Here is a 24,083-nt window from a genome sequence, read left to right as displayed (position 1 = left end):
TAACAAGAATCTTGTCTCATAAACATGGATGTCATACAACCAAGCCTATAAATGGAAATACCAATAAAACCTCTTAAAAACGCACTTGAATTACAAGAAGCAAATTAATTGTAATCTCTGGATCTTCATGAAAGAAGTTACCAATTTGAAAATGAGTTAATATTAAAAATGTACATACAATTGAAAGACTCATACAAGACAATGGGAAGGGTTAAAGTTTTGTATTGCATCATCAAAGTATGAATAGTCAAAGACAGACACAAAACATTTTTTTACAGTGCGAAAGATGGTTTTCTTCTAGTAACTTCTTAAATACAAAATATATAATTTTCATGTTTGTACAAAAATATTTACAAGTTTTAGTTACACGCGAGACATTTGGTTGACAACTTTCGGAAGTTATTTGCACACTTGATATTGAGTCACGCTTGTTGCTTGTTGAAGCATTTTGGCATTGGCTTGTTTATAATGCAGCTTTGTTTTGGCAGCTCTCGCCTTAGCAAACACACGTGGTTCTGAGACTGAGGTACTATAGGGCTGCACAGCTCCGTATTTCACTATTGTATCCTACTTTCTCAGTCACATTCACAAACCTTGGGTAACAGATCAAAATTGGATCTACAAAACTTCCCACTGGGTCCCCAGAGTTTCTGAAAAATTAGATCTGCCTTGTCTTATCGTTAGAACTAGAACGGTATGGCATTTTTATGTGTTTTCTGGAATATTGTCGCAAAGGAGTTTTCCATCATGGAGAATGACAGTTCAAGTAGTGGTCTATACATAATTATTTAAGCAACCCAGTAAAGATGAGGTCCTGAACAAGCCTTTGTTGAATGAACAAATAACAAAGAGGTTTGTCAGGTTGGAAGAGTGCCAGGGTCAGCAATGCGTCCTGTAATCTAAATGTTGGGAACCACTGGTTTACATCTTGAAATCTTGGGAAGGAAGTGTGGAAGCAGACCCTGAGCCCAAAACTGTCATTGTGTCCCTGGGCAAGACACTAAACCCTCACACTAGTCCCAGTAATGCGGCTTGTTGCAACAGGAAGGACATTCGATATATTAAAAACACCATGCTAAATCCTTATTTGACCACGAACAAAGAATGGGATCATATAGAATTGCATCATGGCCCTCAGTCATAAAAATCTTTCGATCACTTGAAGGTGCATTATGCAACTTTTTATGTCAAAAGAAAAGTTAATATTAGTGCGTGCTTGATCTTTCAGTGACCCGTGGTTGTACGTGGTTGCCTTGGCGCCTTTGCTTTCCATCAACGGCCTCTAGGACAGTAGGTTAGGCCAACAGGATGGAAAGTAAAGGTGCCATGCTGACCACCCATACGACCACTGGCTCACTGAAAGGTCAAATAGGCACTAATATCATACTGCACCTTGAAACCTTTATTGCGCCGTCCTAGTATGTGACCTTCTCAAGTTGTATAGTCTTGCATAATAAAAACAGGCCCGGATTTACAGGGTGCAAATGGGTGCAATTAAAACCTAAAAGTCTTTGCCCCCTCGGTCATTTGCATCTCTTTGATATTCTGATCTAGCCTGTTATGTTTTCTGAAACCTGGCCCTCCACAGAAATAGTCTTAAAACAGTGTCCCCTTTTTCACACAGTGGTCTCTCCATTTTTGCCGTTCGTCAGCCTCGTGTAAAACTTATGCCACGAGTGCAAAGTCTTCCCGGACCAAATCCAGAAGCCGGACGTAATCCCGACAATGAGCGTCATGAGATATTTGATCATGTACACGGTGAAATCCGGGGTCATGCGCGGCCCGTGGTGGACCGGGCAGGGGATCGCCAACGACCTGCAGTTCTGACTCAGCCACGTGCGCTCCCAATGCGGCCGGAACGCTTGCTCGTAAAAGAAGCAGGCGATCACGATGGTGGCGGGGACCGTGTAGAGGACGCTGAAGACGCCGATCCGCACCATCAGCCGCTCCAGCTTCTCCGTCTTGGTGCCGTCGTGTTTCATGATCGTGCGGATTCGGAACAGCGATACGAATCCGGCGAGGAGGAAGGAGGTCCCGGTGAAGAGGTAGATGAACAGCGGGGCCAAAACGAAACCACGTAGCGGGTCGAGGTTGCTGAGGCTGACGTAGCAGACGCCGCTGAGAAGGTCGCCCTCGATTTGTCCGATCGCTAATATGCTGATCGTCTTGATGGCGGGTACGGCCCAAGCTGCCAAGTGGAAATACTGGGAGTTGGCCTCGATTGCTTCGTGACCCCACTTCATGCCGGCGGCCAGGAACCAGGTCAGCGACAAAATGACCCACCAAATAGAGCTGGCCATGCTGAAAAAGTACAGCATCATGAACAGAATGGTGCAGCCTTCCTTTTTGGTGCCCTGGACAAGGGTTTTGTAGCCATCCGGGGAAAACATGCCATTGCAAACAACAGAATCGCCAAGGAAGTATCCAGCAATGTAAGCAATTGAGACCATAGTGTAGCATCCGGATAGGAAAATGATCGGCCTTTCTGGGTATCTGAAGCGCTGCATGTCGACTAAATAGGTGGTAACAGTGAACAAAGTGGATGCACAGCAAAGGACAGACCACACGAGAATCCACAAACGCGCAAACTGGATCTCTTTCTCACTGAAGAACATGTGGCCACCGCCTTTAGTCGGCTCACAGGGCGCCCCACAGTTGAGCTGGTCCATGAACTTGTAATTCAGATACTGTGGCACCTGGAGGGTGTTGGGGCAGGTGAAGGGTCTGTCGTGAGGGGCGATCACGGCGGTGTCTGGGACCGCGGGGGGAGCAGCGATCACTGGTGGGACGGTCGCCGGAGAGGAGTCATTCTGCCCCACGCAGATCTGCCCGTCTCCCAGCACCGGGAAGTTTTCACAGCGCAGACGTTCGGGCCACTGGAACCCAAATTTGTTCATGAGGGCTTCGCAGCCCTGCTTGGCCCGCTCACAGATCGACCTGCACGGCGGGATAGCCTTCTCCAACACGGTGCATACGGGTGCGTACATGGAGCACAGGAAAAATTTCAACTCAGGCGAGCACTGGACTTTCACGAGCGGGTAAAACTGGTGCACCTCCAAGCCTGCATCCTCTTGGTTGGTATGTCCCACCAAATTAGGCATGATCGTTTGGTTGTAGGCGATGTCCGTGCACAGGGGGATAGAAATAGGCTGACAAAACCCATGTTCAGGGACCACTATGCCGTTGTCGCCTTGCGCTGACGCGAACAGGGGCAGCAGCAGGAGGAAGGCGCATTGAACGAGAGGAAAATCCATCTCGAGGGGGAAAAAAGTTTACTCCGCGTTCAAAACACTGCTTCAGTTTGCTCAAAACATACAGTCAATGATGTCCCGAGGTTAAGGATCAAAAGCGTGAGAGATAAAGGAATACCTGGACGAAACTTTCTTTGTGCTTGCTCCTCGCTTCCACACTTTAGTCCACACGCACACACGCAACTCCCATAACTTCACTTTTGTCAAGGCGCAGGCAATCTCTTCATGAACTTCCGGTTTTTACTTTAGAAAATAAAGCTGTAAATATAACCTACATGTAATTACGCGTATATAAAGGTCTGTATCATTGGTCAACTTTCACCAATGTTTGCATGGATGGAAACGAAGCTTTAATCACTACTTCTCTGATTCTCCACACATATACGTTTAACTCTAAGATAGAGGACAGGCTATAAGAAGACCTGGCTATATTGCCATAAAAATGTCATAGGCTAAATATATTTTCAGAAATTATATATATTTTTATAAAGTCTGTTACAATTGCAACCCTTAGATGATGCACATCATCTTCTGAAGAACACAACAAGAAATCATATATCATATAGGCCAGTGGTTCCCAAAGTCTGGGGCCCCCTGCAAGGCCTCAGAGGCACTGCGGCCCAAGTACATTGAAAAAAATATATTTTTAAAGGAAATGTACATTTCTTTGCAACATTATACCACTTTAAACCAGTATTTAGCCTACAGTCATGGCTAAATGTTGCTTTTTATGTTTTTCTACCTGTAAAATAATCAGAATAGTGTTAATATATTATTTCTTTTCCCTGAGAGATTTTCGGATCGATAAAGGGGCCGCGTCATCCCATACTTTGGGAATGGCTGATATAGGCTATTGTAAAATTGTTTTATTCAAAAGCAAAGGTTTCCAGAGTTTTTATTTTTTAATTTCATTTAATTTAATTATTTGAGCATACATTTTGCTCAAAAGGAGTAGGCCGACGCAAGAAGCTTATGAGCACCTCCCCCCAACAGTTTCACTCTGTTTCTCCCTATTTGTAAGTGATGTTGGTCATATGTAATGAACAAGAAAAGCACACGCCTCCAAGACTGTTCCAAAGACTAAATTAACTTTTTGTGTCTTGTTTATTATTTGCTTTTTGTCAGATTTGTTTTGATGATATGAGCCATCTATTCTTACATGTCTCGTCTTGAATTTTATAATACTACTACAAATAATAATAATATTAATGATCATAAAAGTAATGTAATGGATCACCTCCTCCATCACCGTGTGGTATCCCGGTGCTACAGGCCGGGACACACATTGACTGCAGCGCATTGTGCTGCTGAGAAGGTGATTGGCTGTAAGCTCCCACCTCTCCAAAACCTGTTCACCTCCAAGACCCGGGGGCGTGTGTCAACCGTTTTCCCATACTGAGATATGTTCTTATCTGAGCTTAGCTGAGTTGCTGTGTACCTGTCTGTTTTTTATGCGTGCCCTCAGTCACGCAAGGCGACCAAAGATGTTGTTAGCATTTGGCCTCTCCCAGCATATTCCTATAGCTCCAAACGGGTAAAGTTAGAAGCGACCAAGCTCTTCCACAGGCACGCACAGACCAGACAGGTACGCATCAACTCGTCTAAGCTCAGGTTAGAATATATCTCAGTATGGAAAAACAGTGGCCTGTTCCTTTAAGAAGCTTAAAAATGTGCAGATAGGTAATGTACAGTCTATTTTAAGTTATGTTATAGCAAACAATGAAAAGTTGCTAAATCATCGTTGACTTAATATAAAAGGCTTCGTCTGTTGCGCTCCCCGACCAACACTGGGTTCGCATTTTTGGCCCCAAGTCCAAATGAGTTTGAGACCCCTGCTTTAAGGTGTACTGTATTGTCCCCGTAATATGGAAATTTGTCCTTTGTCTCCAGATGTTGAGCCAGGCTAATGGGCAGAATCACCTGTGGGATTAACCTATTGTGCTTGTTTATGGTCGGAAAGGGGAAACCGGAGTACCCAGAGGAAACCCATCCCATGCAAACTCCACACAGAAAGGCCTGTGAGGCAAGCGTGCTAACCACTCCACCACCGTGCCGCCAAGAATAGACAGTTCTAGATAATTGCCTTGGGTTTATTATTTGTAAAGGGCATATTCTTCATTCTAGACTAAAAAAAAAAATGCTTTGCCAGTTTTATTTGTCAAAGAGATATTTTATTACATTTTTCATTTATCTAATAAAGAAACATGATCTATATTTGACACTGTGGAGTACTTGATTTATAGCCTATACATGCAGAGAAATTAGTAGTCTATATAGCTAAGTAGGTGTGATTCTCATTTGAACGGTCAAGCAGCATCTTCTACTATTACGGCGCTTTGTTTTGAAGGTCGGTGTCTTGCATGTCCGGTTTGGCCCGCGGTGGTCCGCTGCGGTCTGGGGCCACTGTTTGGTCCACTGCCGGAGCTGCTGTGGTGACGGGCCGACCTCCACCAACGCACAGTCCAGTCTCCGGGAACAGATCACACCGCAGGTTTTCGGGCCACACAATGTCAGCTCTGTTCATGACGGGTTCACAGCCCTGCCTGGCCCGCTCACAGACCGCCCGGCACGGAGGGAGGGCGTACCCCAAAATTGTGCAAACGGGCGCGTAGATGTAGCAGAGGAGAAGTTTTAAATCGGGGGAGCATCGTTCTTTTATAAACGGGTAGAACTGATTTAGGTCCATGGTGGCTTCCTCCTGGCTGCTGTGTCCCAGTATAGTTGGCATGATGGTCTGGTTGTAGAGCAGGTCCTTGCACAGAGGGATCGAGATGTCCTGGCAGCTGGTTCCCACTTGTATCCCGTTATCTCCGCGCGCTGACGCGAGCAGGAGCGGCAGGAGGAATGCAAGACGAAAAGGATCCATTCCGAGAAGTTCCATTCTGGAAAACAAACTTCAATCAAACAATTGGCTAAATAAACAAAGAAATGCCGCAAAGTTGCAAATTCAACCACACCTTTTCACTTTTTCCCCGCACACACGCAACTCCAATTTCATCAGTGTTGTCAAGGCACCGACAACCACTTTATGAACTTCCGCTTCAACTTTAGCTACACAATGAATTTGTCCATAGGCTTGTCTCACACTGCAGCATTGCGTAGACTGTTTATTAAACTGATTTATTAAAACCAGTTCATTTGTCATTGAAAACCAGGCATCAAAGTTGGCCACATTAATATGGGAAAAAGTCAAGGGAAAATTCAAGGCGAAGTTAAAAAAAAAAAGAAGAAAAAAAAAAGATTTGTAGCCATATCTTTATTTATTATCATTATTTATAGTGATGGGGTTTATTTCCCCAGAAATAATGCTGCTGGTGGTTGCCATATTGACAGAGCCGGTGCTGACCCTTCTGGGGCCCTAAGCAACAACCACTGGCCCTACAGCATGCACCCCAAGGCTGTTTGATGAGTGAACTCATATGATCAAAAACAGTTATACTTTGCAGTAGGGCAGAAGTGGAACATAACCTTCACTAACCACTAACCCACTGTTAGACTGCAGTTTACTTTTTTAAATGGTAAATGGTCACATTCTCTCACCTCCGGTCCCTGACCCAGTTTGGGAACCACTGACTTCAAACTAGCTGAAACCTGCACCTGACGGTTATATTTTTTATCATACCACTGAGAGTTATCCTGATAATAATTAGTTTTAGACCAAGCACATTCTGAGAACTAGAATTTCTGAAAGTAGGCTTGCGGCTGCGGGGGCCCTACGCAACTTGCGTAATCTGTGTATAGGAAAAACCGGCTCTGCATATTGATGTCAAGTCCCGTGACATCAATCACACAGTCGGGTCGTCTCATGATCGGAAGGTAGGGGGTTCAAATCCCAGCTCCCGAAGATGCCCACTTTGGGCCTAATGAAGGTAGAAAAGCCAATCGCCCAAATATGACCAGGCTGTGACATTAGAAATATAACCGATTATATACGGGGTGTCAAACATGCGGGCCTGATCCGGCCCGTGAGATGATTTAATCCGGCCCCGGCCATATAGAGCATAAAAGCAAAAAGCAAGTTTCTCGCCCATTCCTGTGCGGAGTTATGATTTTTTAAAGAATAACCAGAATGCTCATTCTAGCCACTAGGGGGCATTAAAATTAAAAAAAGGAAAGAGTTCCACACGTGTCCAGCAGAGGGCACTGACATAATAAGATGTCAAGATATGAACAACACATTATATAGCCACGTGGTAGTAAATGGACAGTCTGCCCCAGGGCGGCTGTGGCTTCAATAACAGCTTACCACAACCGAGTGTGGAGTGAATGAATAATGACTATGTAGTACTTTGAGGAGCTTGTGACACAGGCTTGTAAAGTGCAATACAAGTGTAAGCCGTTATTACTAATGAAACTACAGTCAAGTTGGGGCTTTGACCAAATCACAGCTTATTATTATTAGTAAGTAAGTAAGTAAGTAAGTAAGTAAGTAAGTAAGTAAGTAATCTTTATTTATATAGCACCTTTCACAGACAAAGGCCAAAAAGTGCTTCATAACACAGTTAAAAAATGTATTACTAAAGTTATTATTCATTTATTGGAAAAAATGCTTTTATATGCGGCCCGTGACCCGCCGTAGGAGCTGAATTTCGGCCCGTGACCCAAAATAAGTTTGACACCCCTGGATTATAATGTGCATATGGGCTTTTCAATAGGTTTCATGTCTTGTCATCATTTCATTCGGAGAGCAGGGGCCTGTAATAGCCTCCAACTTAATGCGAGAGCCACAGTTTTACAAATGATTTCCCCAATCATTATTTGGAAGTGATTAGATTCCCTGCCACAGTAACCTTATACGGCTGTCTTGAATATTGTCACCACTTTTGGACACCTTCACTAGACAGTCATTTGACGGTGCTGAGAGTCCAGCCATTACATTTTCACAGTTACCATAGTTACCACATTAGATTATCTGCACCGAGAATGTTGTAGCTAATTTCGTAATAAACACAAAACAAACTCACCAATGCTTAATGAATTTGCATTAATGGTCCTATATTGTATATTTTGTAAGACACATTTTTTCCATTGCTAAAATGATGATATCTGGTTTAAATGCGATAGGTTTTATTTTGAAAGCCAGAATCTTTCTCTAGTTGCATTTCCGGCCTGGCACATTTTTAGCCCACATTAACTTTACAGTGCTACATAAACGTATCACTGATGACAACTTGAAACACGAGGCGTATCTAGCACGCTTTAATGTCATAATGCTTATCATTCGTCCTCGTCTCGCTGGGTCTCCTCCGCTTTACGGTTAACGTTCGCATCTGCGCGGCTAACGGGCTGATGCTAGGCGGCTAACTAGCTCGAGCCGTGGCTGTTGTTTACATCCGATAATGATGGGCCTGTCCGGATTGGTGTGTTAGCCAAAAGTCCCCCCGTGGTACCCGAGTTTCAGAGGCACAGGGGCGTCCCGAACCCACGGCTCTAGCGCAGGAAGGGGGCGACCATCCGAGATCCGCTGCCTCTTTCTTGGGTAAGAGCCCGACGAATTTGAACTTTTGAAATCGGGGTTTGGATGTCACTGTGTGTGTCATTACAGGTGTCAGGACAATTCACCTCAGCCGCTGCATCGAGGATAAAGTCGTACATCAAAGTGATTTTAGCTGCCAGTCATTTTAGTGACTTACAAACACCCGAAGGAGTCCTGTATTACCACAACATCTCCATAATGCAGTGATGGACCCCAGGAGGTCTAGTCGCTACCCTAATGGGGATCCCAATAACAAATAAATAAACAAACAAACAGACATTTAGATATACATATAACACGTAACTTTAAACAGTTGCTATAAATTCAATCATTACAAGTAAATTTACCATTTTGTTGGTCCGTATACTTAATTCAATTTAAAATGTTCAGCATTATGAATTCAAAATGATGGTCAAAACTAGGGCTGCAGCTAACGATTATTTTGATAATCGATTTATCTACCGATTATTTTCACGATTAATCGATTAATCGCTTGGCTGTGAAAGGTGCATGGAAATTGTATTTTTTCAATTTTTTGACCACATAAAGCTAAAGTGGCGCCGCTTGAGGACATGTTGATGGAGTAAACTTAAAGTAAACATTTGTAGGAGGCTCTTTGTGCTAATTCTGCCTCTGATTGGACGAGGCAAAGACAGATATTCATGAAATTTACAATGTAGAAAACACTGCAGACCCTAGCTTTAAAAATAAAGTAGGTTTTCATCCAAAATACATAATTTTCATGTCATTTTTGCTCTATTTTAGTCTGTGTTCATTAGAAAACGATTAATCGATTACTGAAATAGTTGACAACTATTTTAGTAATTGATTAGTTGTCGATTAATCGATTAGTTGTTTCAGCCCTAGTCAAAACAATGAGTGATTGTTTATTATCTTAAAACAAAGCTGACCACGTTGTGTTATGCAAGAAAGTACTGACAATTCTGCAGTGATTTGTAAAATGACAGAAATGTAGCGAATCAGAGTATAAAGGTATTTGTTGTAAGTAAGATAAATGAAAACCTTCCTGACAATTTATAATTTGAATAGTAGCTCTGGGCCGATATATTTTTAAATGAGATATGAAATTAGACCATATCATGTATATCGGAATATTTCAAATTCAGATAAGCTATTGAGGTAACAAACAGAAACAGGTCATCTCAAGCTAATAAAAAAAGAAATCTTATTCTTAAACTGAGCACTTTATTTTGTTATCTCTTTATATATATTTTTTTATTTATTTATTTTTATTACAACTTTAAAGTAGAAACGTCATGCCCAAAGGCATTGACGGCTGGGTTCATGAATATGAAAACATCACACATCAAAGATCAGCCTCTTATCAATGTCCCATAATTTGTTTTTAAAAGTCAGTCCCACAGTTCTGGAATTTTGTTTAGTAACTTTGTTATAAATATAAATGGAGATTGGTCCAGTGCACAAAAATGCTAGAAAAAAAGTTCATGAAATTGACACAGATCTTTTATAATATGGTGCACGGCGTTGTCCCCACAAATGTTTGAGTTTACATTATGCCAAAGGAGGATAAAATCATTTTCATTCAATTTCTAGAAGTAAAATCAGGTATAGCTCTCACTTTGCGGAAAAAATATCGGGATATACATCGTATATCGATACTCAACCAAAATATATCAGGATGTGACTTTTGGTCCATATCGCCCAGCCCTAATAGTTAGAGGTAATATCGTAGAATGCACTCTTACCTGTTTAAGAGGCAGGCACAGCAATCACAATTCAACCTGAGTTGCTTTAAATTCCATTTTAATTAATTTCTGCAGATATGGGCAAGCCAAACCCCATTTGAAAACTCCACAGGATTTAGTCACTTTATTAAATGATTGGGGCCTGCACCAGCAAGAAATTGAACCTCTCAGGGGACAAGTTGAAACTATAAACTGGTTTAGGATCTGGCAACCTAAAGTTGTCCCCTTTTAAACAGGTTTAGAACCGAAGCAAACAAAAATCATATCAATGTTTCTGTAAATTAACATTACAATTGTACACAAGGACCAATAGCAGTTTATTTTATTTTATTTATTTCATGGGGACATGTACAAAGCATTAATCAGCATGAAAAGATGCTTTGTACCAGATTTTAGCTCTTTCCATCAGCAGTTCCCGAGACATACAATTACGAAACACTACAAAAAACATAAAAAAATACAGTTCATAATATTTACAGACAGTATTTATATTTATGCAAAATTAAAATAAAAGTACATTTTATCAAAGGGAAAACTTCTCAGATGTAAAATTTAGTTGTTGCTATTGTTTTCTGACATGTTTGAGTTCCCAGAAAATGTTGTTTCACACTCAGGCAAAATCATTTTAAGTCAGTTGAGTTTCACTTCATCAGATCTGTTCAGTTCTAAATCATGGGCCTCTCTACATTTTTCACACTTTGCAAAGTATAAGGCAGAACTTTGAAATTGTTCCTTCAAACTTATTCCCTATTCATTGCAGTAATTATTTGACATCTGTCTCTGCCTGTGTTGTAGTTATGGATGTGTCCTCCAGGGGGCTTCCTCCTCTGCTCATGGACCTGTCCAAGGGCTTCCCTGTGGGGCGTCTGACCCACAGCCACCGGCCCCAGCCTCAGGCGCTGGACATGACTAAGAAACCCGAGTGGTACCACCGCCAGCCCCAGAACTGCAGCCCCGACCTGCCCTCTCCGTACCGACCCAGGTCACTCCAACTGTTTTGAATATGTAGATTTAGCTGTTTTTAATCCCGCTTTTCATTTTTTTGTTATTTTACACTGCATTTCCCTATTTGCTATAACTTGGTCTTAAAAGTGTGTGCACAACTTCATATTAAAATTGCATACAGTTAATTAAAGTAATACCTTAAAAAATCCTTTTCGTAGTTCCCCTGGGGGTAATACAAGTGTTAATAGGATGATTGGAGGGTCTTTCATCTCCTCCTGGTGTCTCTGGCCAGAAAACCACAATTGCAACTTGACTGCCACCGGACCGGAGCCACCAATACACACTAATAGACTCACGAAGAAGAAGCTAACAGGCTAACGGGCAAAGCTAACTCAACAGTATTTCCACCAAGTCAGCGTAGTATTTACTCTCACGGACAATTAATAAATAAAATAATCGCAACTTGCTGCGACACCTGCAGTTGCGCTTATGGCCTCTAGGGGCAAGAGTTACTTAGTGCTGCATTAATTCAAGAAAGTCATTTTAAGTCTTCATCAAAGGTCCTGTTTATAAATTCTGAATCTGATTCCCCCACAGCTCCCTGCGCTCTGACTTAAACCAGGACCCGGGAAGCTTCATGAACTCCCCTCTCACTCCTGGTTTGGACTTGTATCACGACCAAGTCCGGAGCAACTTATGGCATTCAGGGTTTTACGAGCAGAGCGGCGATGCGGGTCCCGAAAGCAGCGGAGGAGAGGAAGAGGATGAAGAGGAGGAGGACAGCGATAGTGATTCCGATGTTATATTTTTGGTTTCCTCGGCTAAAGAGCCTCTCTTATGCACATCCTTTATACAGGACAACGTAACGCACATAGTCGAGCCGCTGTCCCCCACAGTTTCCTCATTGGAAGAGGGGCGGGGCTTCTATCACCTACCTCAAACCGTGAGCTCCCCGAGTCGCGACAGCTCCTACACGGAGGAATCTTCGGACAGTTCCATCGACATCCCCATTCACCACGCGCGCCCCATAGTCCTGCTATCCGACCTCAGTGCAGTTTACGCCGAGCAGTCGCCAGGTGAGGCCTCGAGCGACGACAGTGACATCATTGAAGTTTCTGTATCGCAAAGCAAGAATAAACTGAAAGAAAGGAAATCACATGAAAGGGACGCGAGGAAAAAATCGCCGCCGAAAGTGCGACAAAGCCAGAGAGTTAGGAGATCATCTTGCGACACGCCACCGCTAACACCGCGGCGCAATTTGAGGCGGCAAGTCAAAAACAGCGCGGTAGGGCTTTACAATGAAAGCTACGATTCGGATGACGTGTTGGATTTCGTGGCGAGAAGTTCCAGCTCGGACGAATCCATTCCCCCGCCAAAAAATTCCCAAAGAATGAGTAGTAAAGTTTGTAATCGTAAGTCCAGTAGAGATTCTACGACGCAAGAGAAATCTCCATCTCGGTCGCCAGAAAGAGAAGAGCCGCTTCAACGCAAAGCTGTGTACACAAAATGCATTGGTAATAAGAGGAAAAGCACACCGGCGATTGCAGAGGCAAAAAAGTTACGGTCAGCGAAGCAAAACGGAGTACTACCTAAAGAGGAAGAAGAGGCATCTGTGAAAGTAAAGATGCCGACCAAAAGACGCAAAAGGAAACGAAAATTCAAGCAAAACGGACCATCTTCTCTGTTCCCGCCCATCGAGCCTGAACTCGCACTCAAATATGCGTATAGGAAGAAAAGGGAGCGCAAGTTTGATAACTTCTCGCCGTTCGTTCGTATGGAAAAGCAAACGTGCACCGTGGTCAACTATCACGAGGACGAGGCTCAGAGCAGGCCGGCCGCCAGTCAAAACGCTACTGGATTCGTACCCACAACCTCCTGTTACAACCTGGGCCGCGTCGGCTCCGATCACAAGCGCGACGAGTTCCTGAAGTGCAGCTTATGCGGTCACACGGCGAACGTCAAGGCGCTCGGCGATCTCCACGGGCCGTACTATCTCGCTTTTTCGGAGGCGCCAGATTCAAGGACGATGCTGAGTGGACACAATGAGAACCACGCACACGAAGCAGGGAGTGAGCTCCAAAGTCAAAGCCCAAAAGCCGAAGCGCTCGAGAACGGGACGAAGGAGTGCTGGGTTCACGAGGACTGTGGCGTGTGGTCGACGGGAGTTTTCCTGGTCAGAGGGAAGTTGTACGGATTGAAGGAGGCCGCGCTGCTCGCACAACAGACGGTAACAACCACACATTTATCAAACCATTTGCATTAGACATTGCACGAGGGCTGCAAGAAAAATGTAAATAGCAATTTGAAAGGTTGCGCTAATCTGTAAACAAAAGTATGTTTTCTTTCTTTCATACTTTTTATTTTGTTCTTAAATCCAACTTTAGGAGTTCATATTTAAAGGTGCATTATGCAACTTTGGTTGTGAAAAGGTAATATTTATGCGTATTTGACCTTGTAGTGACCCAGTGGCTGCATGAGTGGTTCAACTGGGTGTGTTTACTTTTGTCCATGTGGTCTCTACAAGGCTCTAGGATCAATTGTTTTGTAGGTTTTCTGGTGAGAGGGTCCATCAGCAGTGCAAACCTTCCAAACAATTGATCTTGGAGTGTCCTAGAAACCTCTGTGATGGAAAGTTAAGGCGCCATGCTGACTCCTATAGCCACCAGGTCACTACAAGGTCAAATACGCACAAATATATATTATTTTTCCACATCAAAAGTTGCATAATGCACCTTTAATGCAAAATGTGGATAGAATATCTCTTTCAATATGCTAAATTGAATTTCCCAATTTAGTTGATCACAACAGCATTAGATTTTTTTTAATTTTTTTTTAATTTTGAAGGCCTATCGTCCTAATGATGTCATCACTCTACTTCCTCACCCAATGAAACTTAAGTTGTATTCACTTAAAATGGAATTTTGCTGAATTTCATCGTACAATGCTCTTTAGCCTTTTAATCCCCGCCCCAGTGCATTTTCTCTCTCTAATCTTCGTAGCAGCTTTACCCAAATCGAAAAGGCCAGTACTGTAACACTTCATTTGAAAGCTAAGACCTACAAAACTCACCTAAACGGATCTTGCGTTTTTGTACCTTTTTTTGGTAACTTTTCCGTAACTTTCTGTTGCACTTTTGTGATGTTTTTATCACATTTTCGTCACATTTTCATCACTTCTTTGTCATGTTTTTTATCCTCATTTTTGTTTTATTCTTGTTGCTATTTTGACACATTTTTCAAGAAGCTTTTAGATTTGGGTAAAGCCAAACTGGAGCAAATGTGCTCGGTTCAGGGTGGGGGTTAATAGATTAAAATCACACAGAATTATATTTACTCCAAATTATGTTTCATGGTTGTCATGTGAGCTGCCACACTTAGCAACTCCATAATTGTCAAAGGAGTTGGGACCCTTGGTAGGTCGGTTGCCGAGGGAAACTAACACTTGAGATTTAATTTAACTGCTTAAATCCCTGTTTGTTGGCCTGGTGTGTTTTTTTTTTAGATTTGCTGGTTTGCGTTTCAGCCAGTAGGTGGTGCTACCTCACCTCTAGTAGCCTGTTTGATAGTGAATCCTAGGACAGGCTCCTTCTCTATATCCAGATCACCCTCTATTGTAGATTTGATGCACAAGGAGCATCACCAGAAGTCGTAGGATTTTAGAGGAAAGGAAATGAAGTGCTTTGTTTTATAAATGATACAAATGCCTACACGCTTTAACTGTCTGAGCAGCTGGACTCACATTTGGTTGAGGCTTATTCCACAGATCAGACTTTGAATCCTTTAATTTATTCATCTGATTAAACTGATTAAACTGATTAAACGCTTCCTGCTATTTCATGTAATTACAAGCGAACAAAGCCGCCTAAAGCCACACTGTAGAGCATTTCATCCAATAAATAGAGTAAGACAAGGTTAGTCCTTTTTAAATTTGACTGAAGTGATTATTTGGGTCACCACTTTTTACTTCTGCTTTACAGATATGTTCATGCTGCCAAGGGACCGGCGCGATCATGGGCTGCTTCCAAAAGGGCTGCTCCAGAAATTTCCACTTCTGCTGCGCCGTTCAGTCAGGTACAGCGTGACTCACCCGAGCGGGCTTTTAAATCAGCGCAGGTTTTTATTTTTGTACGTCCTGTTCGTGTCCGTGATGCTGTGATGTGAGCCGCCTGTGAAAATGTTTAATTCGGGCGGGAGTTTAGTCACCGGCGGCGGCAGAAAAAAGCTGTCAAGTCAACGCGGATCTGTACATTCTGAGTCAGAGTCCAGTGGTTTCATCTATTTTCAACTATTCTCCGTATGTTCATAATTCATCATTTCTGCGCTGAAATTGCAAAACCATTCGAGCCATTTTCTACACATCATTGTTGAATTACCCTTATTTCTTTCCATTCGCACATTATTTTGATTTATAAAACATGAAATGCCATCGCTAAGGTTCGGAAAGTAGGTTATAAAGCTTTAATAATGCATGATGAATATTTGATAATACATGAATGACTTTTCTGCTGCAGTGAGCAGCTCAGACGGTGCCAAAAACCATCGGGGCTATACTTAGTCCAAAATACTCCCAAAGCTGTTCATTATGTCACCGTTTATGTCCCCTTTCAGGGTGTGTCTTGAATGAAGACAACTTCTCCATGAGATGTCCAGATCATAAGGTAAATTCATTTAAACTTTCACTCAGTCTTTGTTAAGTTAGCTCCTCAACTTTGTAGGTAACGTTCATGTCATAATTTCATTTGGAGAAGGGGATAATACAACTCAGAGACACAGTTTTGGAAAGAAATGTACAAACGTTCACCTTTCATCTGACCAACATCAAGCACATCATTTTGAATATTGTCTCCACTTAAGACACCTTTGTGAGACATTAAAGTGCCCTTGGTTAATATGTGCTGTGAGAGAAGACACGTGGATCGACTCAGCCATTAGAAAAACTATAAAACAAGTAGAAAATTCAGCATTTAGTTACCATAGTTACACAACAGAACGCAAGCTGCGCCATTATGTATTTTATTCAGTTTTAGCCAAAGGATCCCAAGAACAGGGGGTATGTGGGCTGTTTGATTGGATAATAGGTTTAAAGCAGTACGAACTTGTTTACTGTAATAAATCCTTTTCGTAGTTGCTCTGGTGGTAATACATGTGTTAATGGGATGATTGGGGAGTCTGTCATCTCCCCCTGGTGTCTATGGCCAGAAAACCACACTTGGAGCTTACCCTGCCTCCGACCCAGAGTCACCAATACACACTATTAGAATTACGAAGACGAAGCTAGCAGGCTAACGGGCAAAGCTAACTGTGGGCTAGCGCCACATAAACAGTATTTACAGCCAAGTTTGAGTGAAAAAAATGATCTCCATTGATGTACAATATCCCTGTCTCCCTTTGTCTTTTCTGTCAGTGTAGTATTTACTCTTATGGACAATTAATGAGTAAAAAGCACGAACATCCACGACACCTGCAGTGGCGCTTATGGCCTCTAGGGGCATGACTTACTTAGTTCTGCTTTAAAAACAAAACCCATTAACAACTTTTAATATATCATGCAAAAAGTGTTTTTTCATCACAGAAAGGTGACTAAAGTTTACAAAGCATTTATCGTATTATATTCTATAAATCCTACATATCTGACCTAACCCTTATTTTGAATTGTATTTTTAACTTTCACATTATACATATATTTTTTAAGAAAATGTAATTGTAATGTGTATTTATCCACAGAACAAACCATGTGTGAACAGACCGCACTTGAGATGACCTTCCAGTCGTCTGCAGCTCTCGTGTTGGTAGGTCTTTTGTTTATTTCAAAAACCATTCTGCGTCTGGATTGGATTTGTGTTTGATATTTAATGTTGTGTCTGTTTTTCAGATGACGGAGTGGACAGGCTCAGGGCAGCACCGCAGCTATGCTCTTTTATAGCTTCATATAAATGTTATTTGTGGTTGAAGCCGTTTTGTCTGCTGAGATTTTCCACGATGTGTTTGACAACGCGTTTTCAAAGAACCACTTGGTACAGCAGGTCAGGTCATTATGGCACATTTGCGTCTCAAATACAGACGTCCTACATAAGCTGGTCCATTTAAAGGACACTATAACACTAAAACATGTGAAATTGGTTTATCTTTCAGCTTCAGATACTCCAGGTCTCTCACATTGGTCTAGTAACATACGCCACACCTCGCTTTTCTCACGCTGAAACGCCCATGGCATCATTGTAGCTAATGTGAAGATTTGATCATGTGATTTAAAATTAGATGAGTCAATCTGATGTCATTTAAGTGGAAATGTCATGCAAATTTGACTTTCTTGAGGTTTAGACCATGTTTTAAGACTTACCTGGACACAGTTCCTCGGACATATCTGTTAAACTAAGCTGTTTCTTCTTCTACGGTGTCAGTGCCTCGTTCTGTACTTCCTGATACGAATTGCGTCATTGTTCAAACCTAAAAACTGTCTCACATTTTTAAAGCCCACAGATACAGACGGCATCTCTGGACTCGCCCATATATGGTCTTGTTTGAAAACAGTTAAGGGGGAAAACATTTTGGAGAAAAATCTAAACTTTCTCTAATTATTCAAAAACTACTTTAACCAATGCTGAATTATGAATATAGTTTTCTACTAAATAAAGATACAAAGACATGGAGCGGAGCAAAGTGGTTCAACAGCCCATAAATACATAAATAACGGAGAATGCAAACATGATGCTACATGTTAGCATCGGGCTAATGCTAGCGGTCAGCTAGCGCTAGCTACAACTGCTGTTTTTTCACTTCCCATATGGGCCTGATTTACAGTTGACCTTATTGTGTTTATGTGATAAATAAGTTCATATTCCACCAGAAAATGGCCAAAAAGAGTGAAAAACTGTTCCTCCAAAGATTCTGTTTTCCCCCTCGGTGAAGCCACGCCCCCTTCTATGACGAGATGCCGTCTGTATCTATAACCAACATGATCGATTCTGAGCCGTCCTGTTTATCGCGTGCTGCTAACTACGCTGTATCCAACCTGGAAGTTAATTTTTAAGAAAATAATTCCTATAGCTGCCAGCAGGAGGCGCTCCATCAAAGTTGAGGCACCCAAGATATGTTTTTTAAGTCTATTTTTGGGCTTCATAAGCATGACATGTCCACTTTAAAGAACAGGGCCAAAGGCGGAGGAAATATTTATCTTCTATATCGTTATAGACAATGAAAAATGTGCCATACTGATCCACTTGTTCTGCAAAACCGGACTAAAAGCTTAGAGACTTCACTGGAAATGGTTTATCTCTGCCTTGCCGAGCATAGTTTCTTCACAGCAGGAGAATAGTCTGTTGCTTCACTCATGGCAGACCTCTCTTACGGTATTGAGTGCTTTGATTTTGGATTTGGCAAAAGATGGCGCTGCTTCTCACTCCTCTGCTCGACAACTCTTTTTTTTTCATACTGACCACCATGTTCATTTTGACAGATCATGAGTTTATGAGATTATTTTATATGGAAACTACTCAAGCTAATGTTCACACTGAAGTATTCGAACATTTTAACATTCTTCACTATTCCCATCTCTAAACAAAACGTTGACTGCCTATTAAGCTATGTTGTTTTTTTTCCTCTAAGCCGCTCCACAAATGTTCACCATCATTTCAAGTTAAGAAGAACTTTAAGACGTTGTAAATATGAACATTTCTTCGTATGCTGTGGACCGTCTGCTGCTTTCTACACTTTTGTAACACTTTTCTATAACGTTCATTCAACAGTCTGTCCATTACACTTGCTCAGATGGGCAACGGTTGAACGTCCAGAGGAGCTGACTGACTTGATAGTAGCAGAAGTCGCTAAAATATCTTTCTGAAATGACCTTTTTCATTGGTTATATGCAACCTTTTAAACCAATAAGAGATGGGTAGAGCAAGCAAAATACTTTTCTTTGTTGAATGGGGACTGTGCTTGATTGATTGTTTGGCCAATCTTCATAAGACGTTAAAGTTCTCGAAAACAGAAGAGCTCGCCAGTCCTCCCTGCGTAGCTCTCCAAAGACTTTCTGCATTTCTGTGTAAAGTTTTTTACAGATGCAGCTCCTTTTTGAGCACCAAACAATTTAATTCATTAACATATCCGACAAGATAGACGAGCATTTAGGTACATTTACCTCGAAACTAATTGTGTTTTCCTACTTTGTATTGAAATATCTTGGTTAAACCCGTGCCGACTGTACGCCGCCAAATGGCACATTCAGTTCCTCATGTATCCTCGAAGCATGGGAAAATAAGTTGGGGATGTGATTGAAGTAAAAGGTTGTAGATAAACCAAACTAATTTAAAAGTTACCGAGTTAATTTTAGCTCAAACCTTTTGGACTCCCTTATATTGAGCACATGTCGTTGATGTTTAAGGCACAAACCCTAAGTTGCGTCCTCATCTTGCATGCACTTTACATGGTCTCCTTAAAAATCACATTTGTTTATTTATATATAACCATGATCTTCCTTTGAAATGTATGTATCCTAATATATAAGAGATTTAATTTAATGTAACTTCAGACTGCGCTGAGCAAGATTTTGTTCAAAAAAATAATGATTTGTGGCAAACGATTGCCATACCACTCATGTTTTCAAAAATATTCATATATTGAGATAAGAGTCTCAGACCTTAAGTTTCCTGTATTGTAATTTATATAGATAAATTATCCCGACAAGGGCATATTGGTTTCAATCAATGAAATGTTAAGATGAATGATAAATGGTTTGCATTTAAGATTATATGTATATTTTTGGTTCCATTTCAGATGCAGTTATTTCAAAATATCAAACCAAAACTGGAGATTTATTTTTTATTTGAGGTTTTTTGTCCTTCAGTTGTTACACTACTGTCATTTTCTGTATCCCTTTTTGGACCTACCGAACTACACTTCTTAATCCTGTACTGACTTGGTTGTTGACGTGAAGTTGCCTGGTGCAGCTTGTTGTCAGTGTCCTTTGTGTCCGTGTGAAAAGATGGTCCTAAGTTGTTAGTAAAAAGGGAGGGGTTTCGGTTTTGCCCTGTTTGACTGCACTTTTTGTCATTAATCTAATTTAAGACATTAAAACTGTTGTTGAACTGAATTAATGTGATTGAGTGTTTAATGAAGAAATGTGCGGATTCAGTTTTGACTTATTATCTGTGGTTCTGTCTCTCTTCCCCTTACTTACTCTCTTCTCTTATTCTCTATTCAAGGGCGATTTTTTTTTAAACACATTGAGAACGCAAAACAGCACCACACACCCAACACAACCAGCGTCTGGCTAATATAATAGAACAGAAAAAGCGATGTGTCATTGACTTTCCCAGACTAAAAGAAAGTCGGCACAAAAAAATGGCGACATGCTTGGATATTTTGTTGGCCTGCCTTTGTATTAGCTTTGAAAACAGTACACATTCGATGAGGCTTTGTTTCTGTCAAAAGTGTTGCATACAAATCCAGTGTTGCATACATTTTTCATCAACATCTTTTATTGATGATGGGAAAGCGTGATCACTGCGCAAAGCCTTCTCCAGCCCAACCCAAAGACTGGCCAATCCATGTGTTTAAAATGATGTCTCGTGCTCCTGAACCACTCTTTCACAATGTGAGCCCGAGGAATCCTGGCATTGTTGAAGGAGAAACCTATTGATGGACTAACCTGGTCGTTCAGGATGTTCTGGTTCAGATGATCTCACTCTTTGGGCACTTAGTGTTGTAGAACCAAGACCTGACCAAATGCAGCAACTCCAGATCAAAACAGTTTTAAAACAAATAGATTTTTAAAAAGAAGACCAGGGGCCTGATCAGAAAGCTGTTCTGTTTTATGTCCACTAGTACTCAGATAGATTTATTCAACACACTTCAGTAACTTGGAAGTAATTTCATCGTAATGACATAATTACTTGGGCTATACTTTACCCTGTTTTCCTTCCTGTGACTCTCTATTTCTCTTTTCGTGTGCTCTTGCTCTGTCTGTTTCACTCACTTCTCTCTCTCTCTCTCTGTTTTTGTCTCTCTCACTCTCAGAAGCGTATTGCAGGTGCAACTTCTGAAGACAGCCCTCTACATAAAAGCAAAAACATGTAAATGAGCTGCACTCGGTCTGTTTTATGCCTCTCACACAACAGCATCAGTGAAACGCAGGCCGTCTTTCACGGATGCGCTCCAATTGTTGGAGATCCATTAGTTCTCTGCAGTTCTCCTGCCTATAAAAGATTGTGTATCAATTACTGGGTTTCAGACCGGCATATAATTATTTCTAAATCACTGGTTTGTCAGGTGCAAGTGTTTGTGGGATGCTGAGAGTTTGAATTAGGAGGTGGCTTAGATGATTTATCCATTTCCTGAGAAATGCACAAATCCAGTCGACTGGTTTTCCACATTTCTATTTCACAAACCAAGAAGTACAGCACTGGCATAGCACTTAGAGCTCTCGTTTCACAGCAAGAAGGTCCAGGGTTCAGGCTGGGTAGAACATTTCTGTGTGAGAGAAGGGTGAGTGTGCTCCTGGACGTGTTGGTCGCCCTCCCTTGGCCACTCTGATGTCCCATTCTGGGGCTCCAGTGACTAAGCCTGCAGCCAGTATGGCATCCCTCTCGCACGCTCTTTCTGAACTCGCAATTGATCCCAAGTGATCTTGGAGACTCACTTTCTGTAGTCCACTTTCTGTGCAGCCATTCCATGTGGCTGCTTCTTACTTTGCGCTGGAGTAAATATTGCATCTACTGGACTGCTCCTGACAGCCTTACATCTTTCAAGTTGGCCTTAGTGTCTGGCCCTGTCCTGCCAGGTGTGTGCTCTGTACATGTTTGTGTGAAGTAAATTTTTCCATCGGAAATGTTTTGTTGTGGGACGTACAGGTACAGTCTCCTCGCAAGGTGTCTTAATGTGTTACCCCAAACTAAGGTTTGGAAAGACAGTCTCGACACAATAAAGAATGTTCGGGTTACCTTGTAGCTGTGGTTCTCTGAGTGGAGAGACGATCTCTCCACTTTTTAGACCGCTCGGAGACATTTTCCGATCAAATAATCACCAGTGCAAGCCGGTGCATGCACTTTATAAGCAAAGGCAGGTGTGTCTTAAAGACGTTTTGTGACTGTAAATGTAAATGTACTTTGTATTTCTGTTTTGTATTTTTGTGAAGCACTTTGTGACCTTTGTCTTTGAAAGGTGCTACATAAAGCAACATTACTTACTTACCACATGACAGGCAATGAGGTCATTCCCGATTCTCTGTGTTGGTTTGGTTGAGATGGTCTCTTCACTGAGAGAACCAGGGTTACAACGTAACCTGTGCACTCGCCAATGTACAATACATACGAGCTCATCAGGCACGTGCAAAGTGCACCTTTCACACTTTAGGTTCATGAGTCTTCTTCATTAAAATTGCTCCTAAATGATACAGAACAGAAAAACAAAACCCACGCAAAAATCCACAACGCTCATTCCAATTTTAGTAGAGACTTTATTTTGTAATAACTGAATAAAAGAAAATGCCAGAGTCAGATTTTTCAATTGTTTTTTTTTTATTCCAACAAAAATTCACCACAAGAAAGGAACAACATGCACATTTTTTTTAACAAGAACACAGAAAAAATATTCCCAGAATCCAAAAACATGTTCAGATCTTTTCACATTTCAAGGGTACAATTTATTTTATTTCATTTTTTTACAAACCACTTCTTTTTTCCCCCTCAATTACTCAATTATTCCACTTAGCAGCAATTCCCTTTTTAACTTTCAACATGCTTTTTCCCTATTCTAAAACAGCTTTGCCATTGGTTGGTAATTGCTACTTTACACATTGCTTAGGCATCAAGGGTTGAACAGTCGTAAGTTTGAAATGGCAACTATACAGTGCTTTCATGAGACACCACAGTAATTCGATGATAATTTGCTTAGGTGCTCTATGTAGACTTTTGTAGCACCTTGTATGCTACAAAAGTAGCATACAAGATGCTCCCTTAGCCAGATTTATGTTCTAATTAAGATACACAGTGCAAAAAATGTGAGTGCTGACAGAGAGAGGGACTAGATATCTTTTTATCATAGTTTCAACAGTGCACACTCCTTTTTATTTATTTTTTAAAAACTTATTTCACTAGTCTTTTATCATCACTGCAACATTAGAACTTAAAGCCCCACCGCGTAACATGTCACCCAATAAAGTACAAGCATTTATTTTAAAACAGATATTTCCATTGTTGAAAAATAACCAACAAAGACTATAGGGAGCGTCTCCATGGAGACTAAAAGCAGCCAAATATGAGGTTTAAAAAAGGTAAAGTCCTCATCCAAATCCTTCTTGGATTACCCACAGCAGAAATGGCTTTTTTTGTGTCGCTCGTCATTAGTCAATTTTGCGTTGCTGGCAACAAAATGTTACGTTGTGTGCCTTTAAGTTATTTGGACTTTGCAAAATAACTATTAACAAATGTTAAACAGTGTTGGGGAGAATACTTGGAAATTGAATGTAGTTACAGAATACTGAATACTTGCCTAAAATGTATTCTATTCTGAATACTTTCACATTGAATAGCATTATGTTTATACATTCGACGTATAATTAGAAACACGAAGCTGTGCTCAAAGAACGCCTCTTATGAACTCATTTACCACAAATTAGGAACTCAAACATGCTTTTAATGATTGCACAGCACCATTGTTTGATTCAACCCATAAGGCGTTTGAATCTTGA

At 41.4% G+C, this 24,083-nt stretch overlaps 3 protein-coding genes across 3 annotated transcripts; 1 reads left to right on the top strand and 2 right to left on the bottom strand.

Moving 5' to 3' along the window:
• Nucleotides 1-1,532: 1,532 nt before the first annotated feature.
• On the bottom strand, nucleotides 1,533-3,314 carry LOC306968550 (frizzled-2-like). Its single transcript, XM_079563965.1, has one exon. The coding sequence runs from the start codon at nucleotides 3,252-3,254 to the stop codon at nucleotides 1,617-1,619; it is 1,638 nt and encodes a 545-aa protein (XP_079420091.1). The 5' UTR covers nucleotides 3,255-3,314; the 3' UTR covers nucleotides 1,533-1,616.
• A 2,122-nt stretch (nucleotides 3,315-5,436) lies between these two features.
• On the bottom strand, nucleotides 5,437-6,295 carry LOC306968551 (frizzled-2-like). Its single transcript, XM_079563966.1, has 2 exons — nucleotides 6,209-6,295; nucleotides 5,437-6,133 (listed from the first exon to the last, which is right to left on the bottom strand). The coding sequence occupies exons 1-2, from the start codon at nucleotides 6,247-6,249 to the stop codon at nucleotides 5,578-5,580; spliced, it is 597 nt and encodes a 198-aa protein (XP_079420092.1). The 5' UTR covers nucleotides 6,250-6,295; the 3' UTR covers nucleotides 5,437-5,577.
• Nucleotides 6,296-8,379: 2,084 nt separating this feature from the next.
• Nucleotides 8,380-17,724, top strand: LOC306969434 (uncharacterized protein). The gene is made up of 7 exons (XM_079565055.1): nucleotides 8,380-8,730; nucleotides 11,250-11,436; nucleotides 11,997-13,626; nucleotides 15,376-15,469; nucleotides 16,007-16,056; nucleotides 17,123-17,187; nucleotides 17,271-17,724. The coding sequence occupies exons 2-6, from the start codon at nucleotides 11,252-11,254 to the stop codon at nucleotides 17,156-17,158; spliced, it is 1,995 nt and encodes a 664-aa protein (XP_079421181.1). The 5' UTR covers nucleotides 8,380-8,730; nucleotides 11,250-11,251; the 3' UTR covers nucleotides 17,159-17,187; nucleotides 17,271-17,724.
• Nucleotides 17,725-24,083: the final 6,359 nt, after the last annotated feature.

The sequence above is a fragment of the Gobius niger genome, assembly GCF_951799975.1.
Source record: "Gobius niger genome assembly, chromosome: 10".
Lineage (NCBI taxonomy): Eukaryota > Metazoa > Chordata > Actinopteri > Gobiiformes > Gobiidae > Gobius > Gobius niger.
This window is presented reverse-complemented; position numbering and strand designations above follow the sequence as displayed.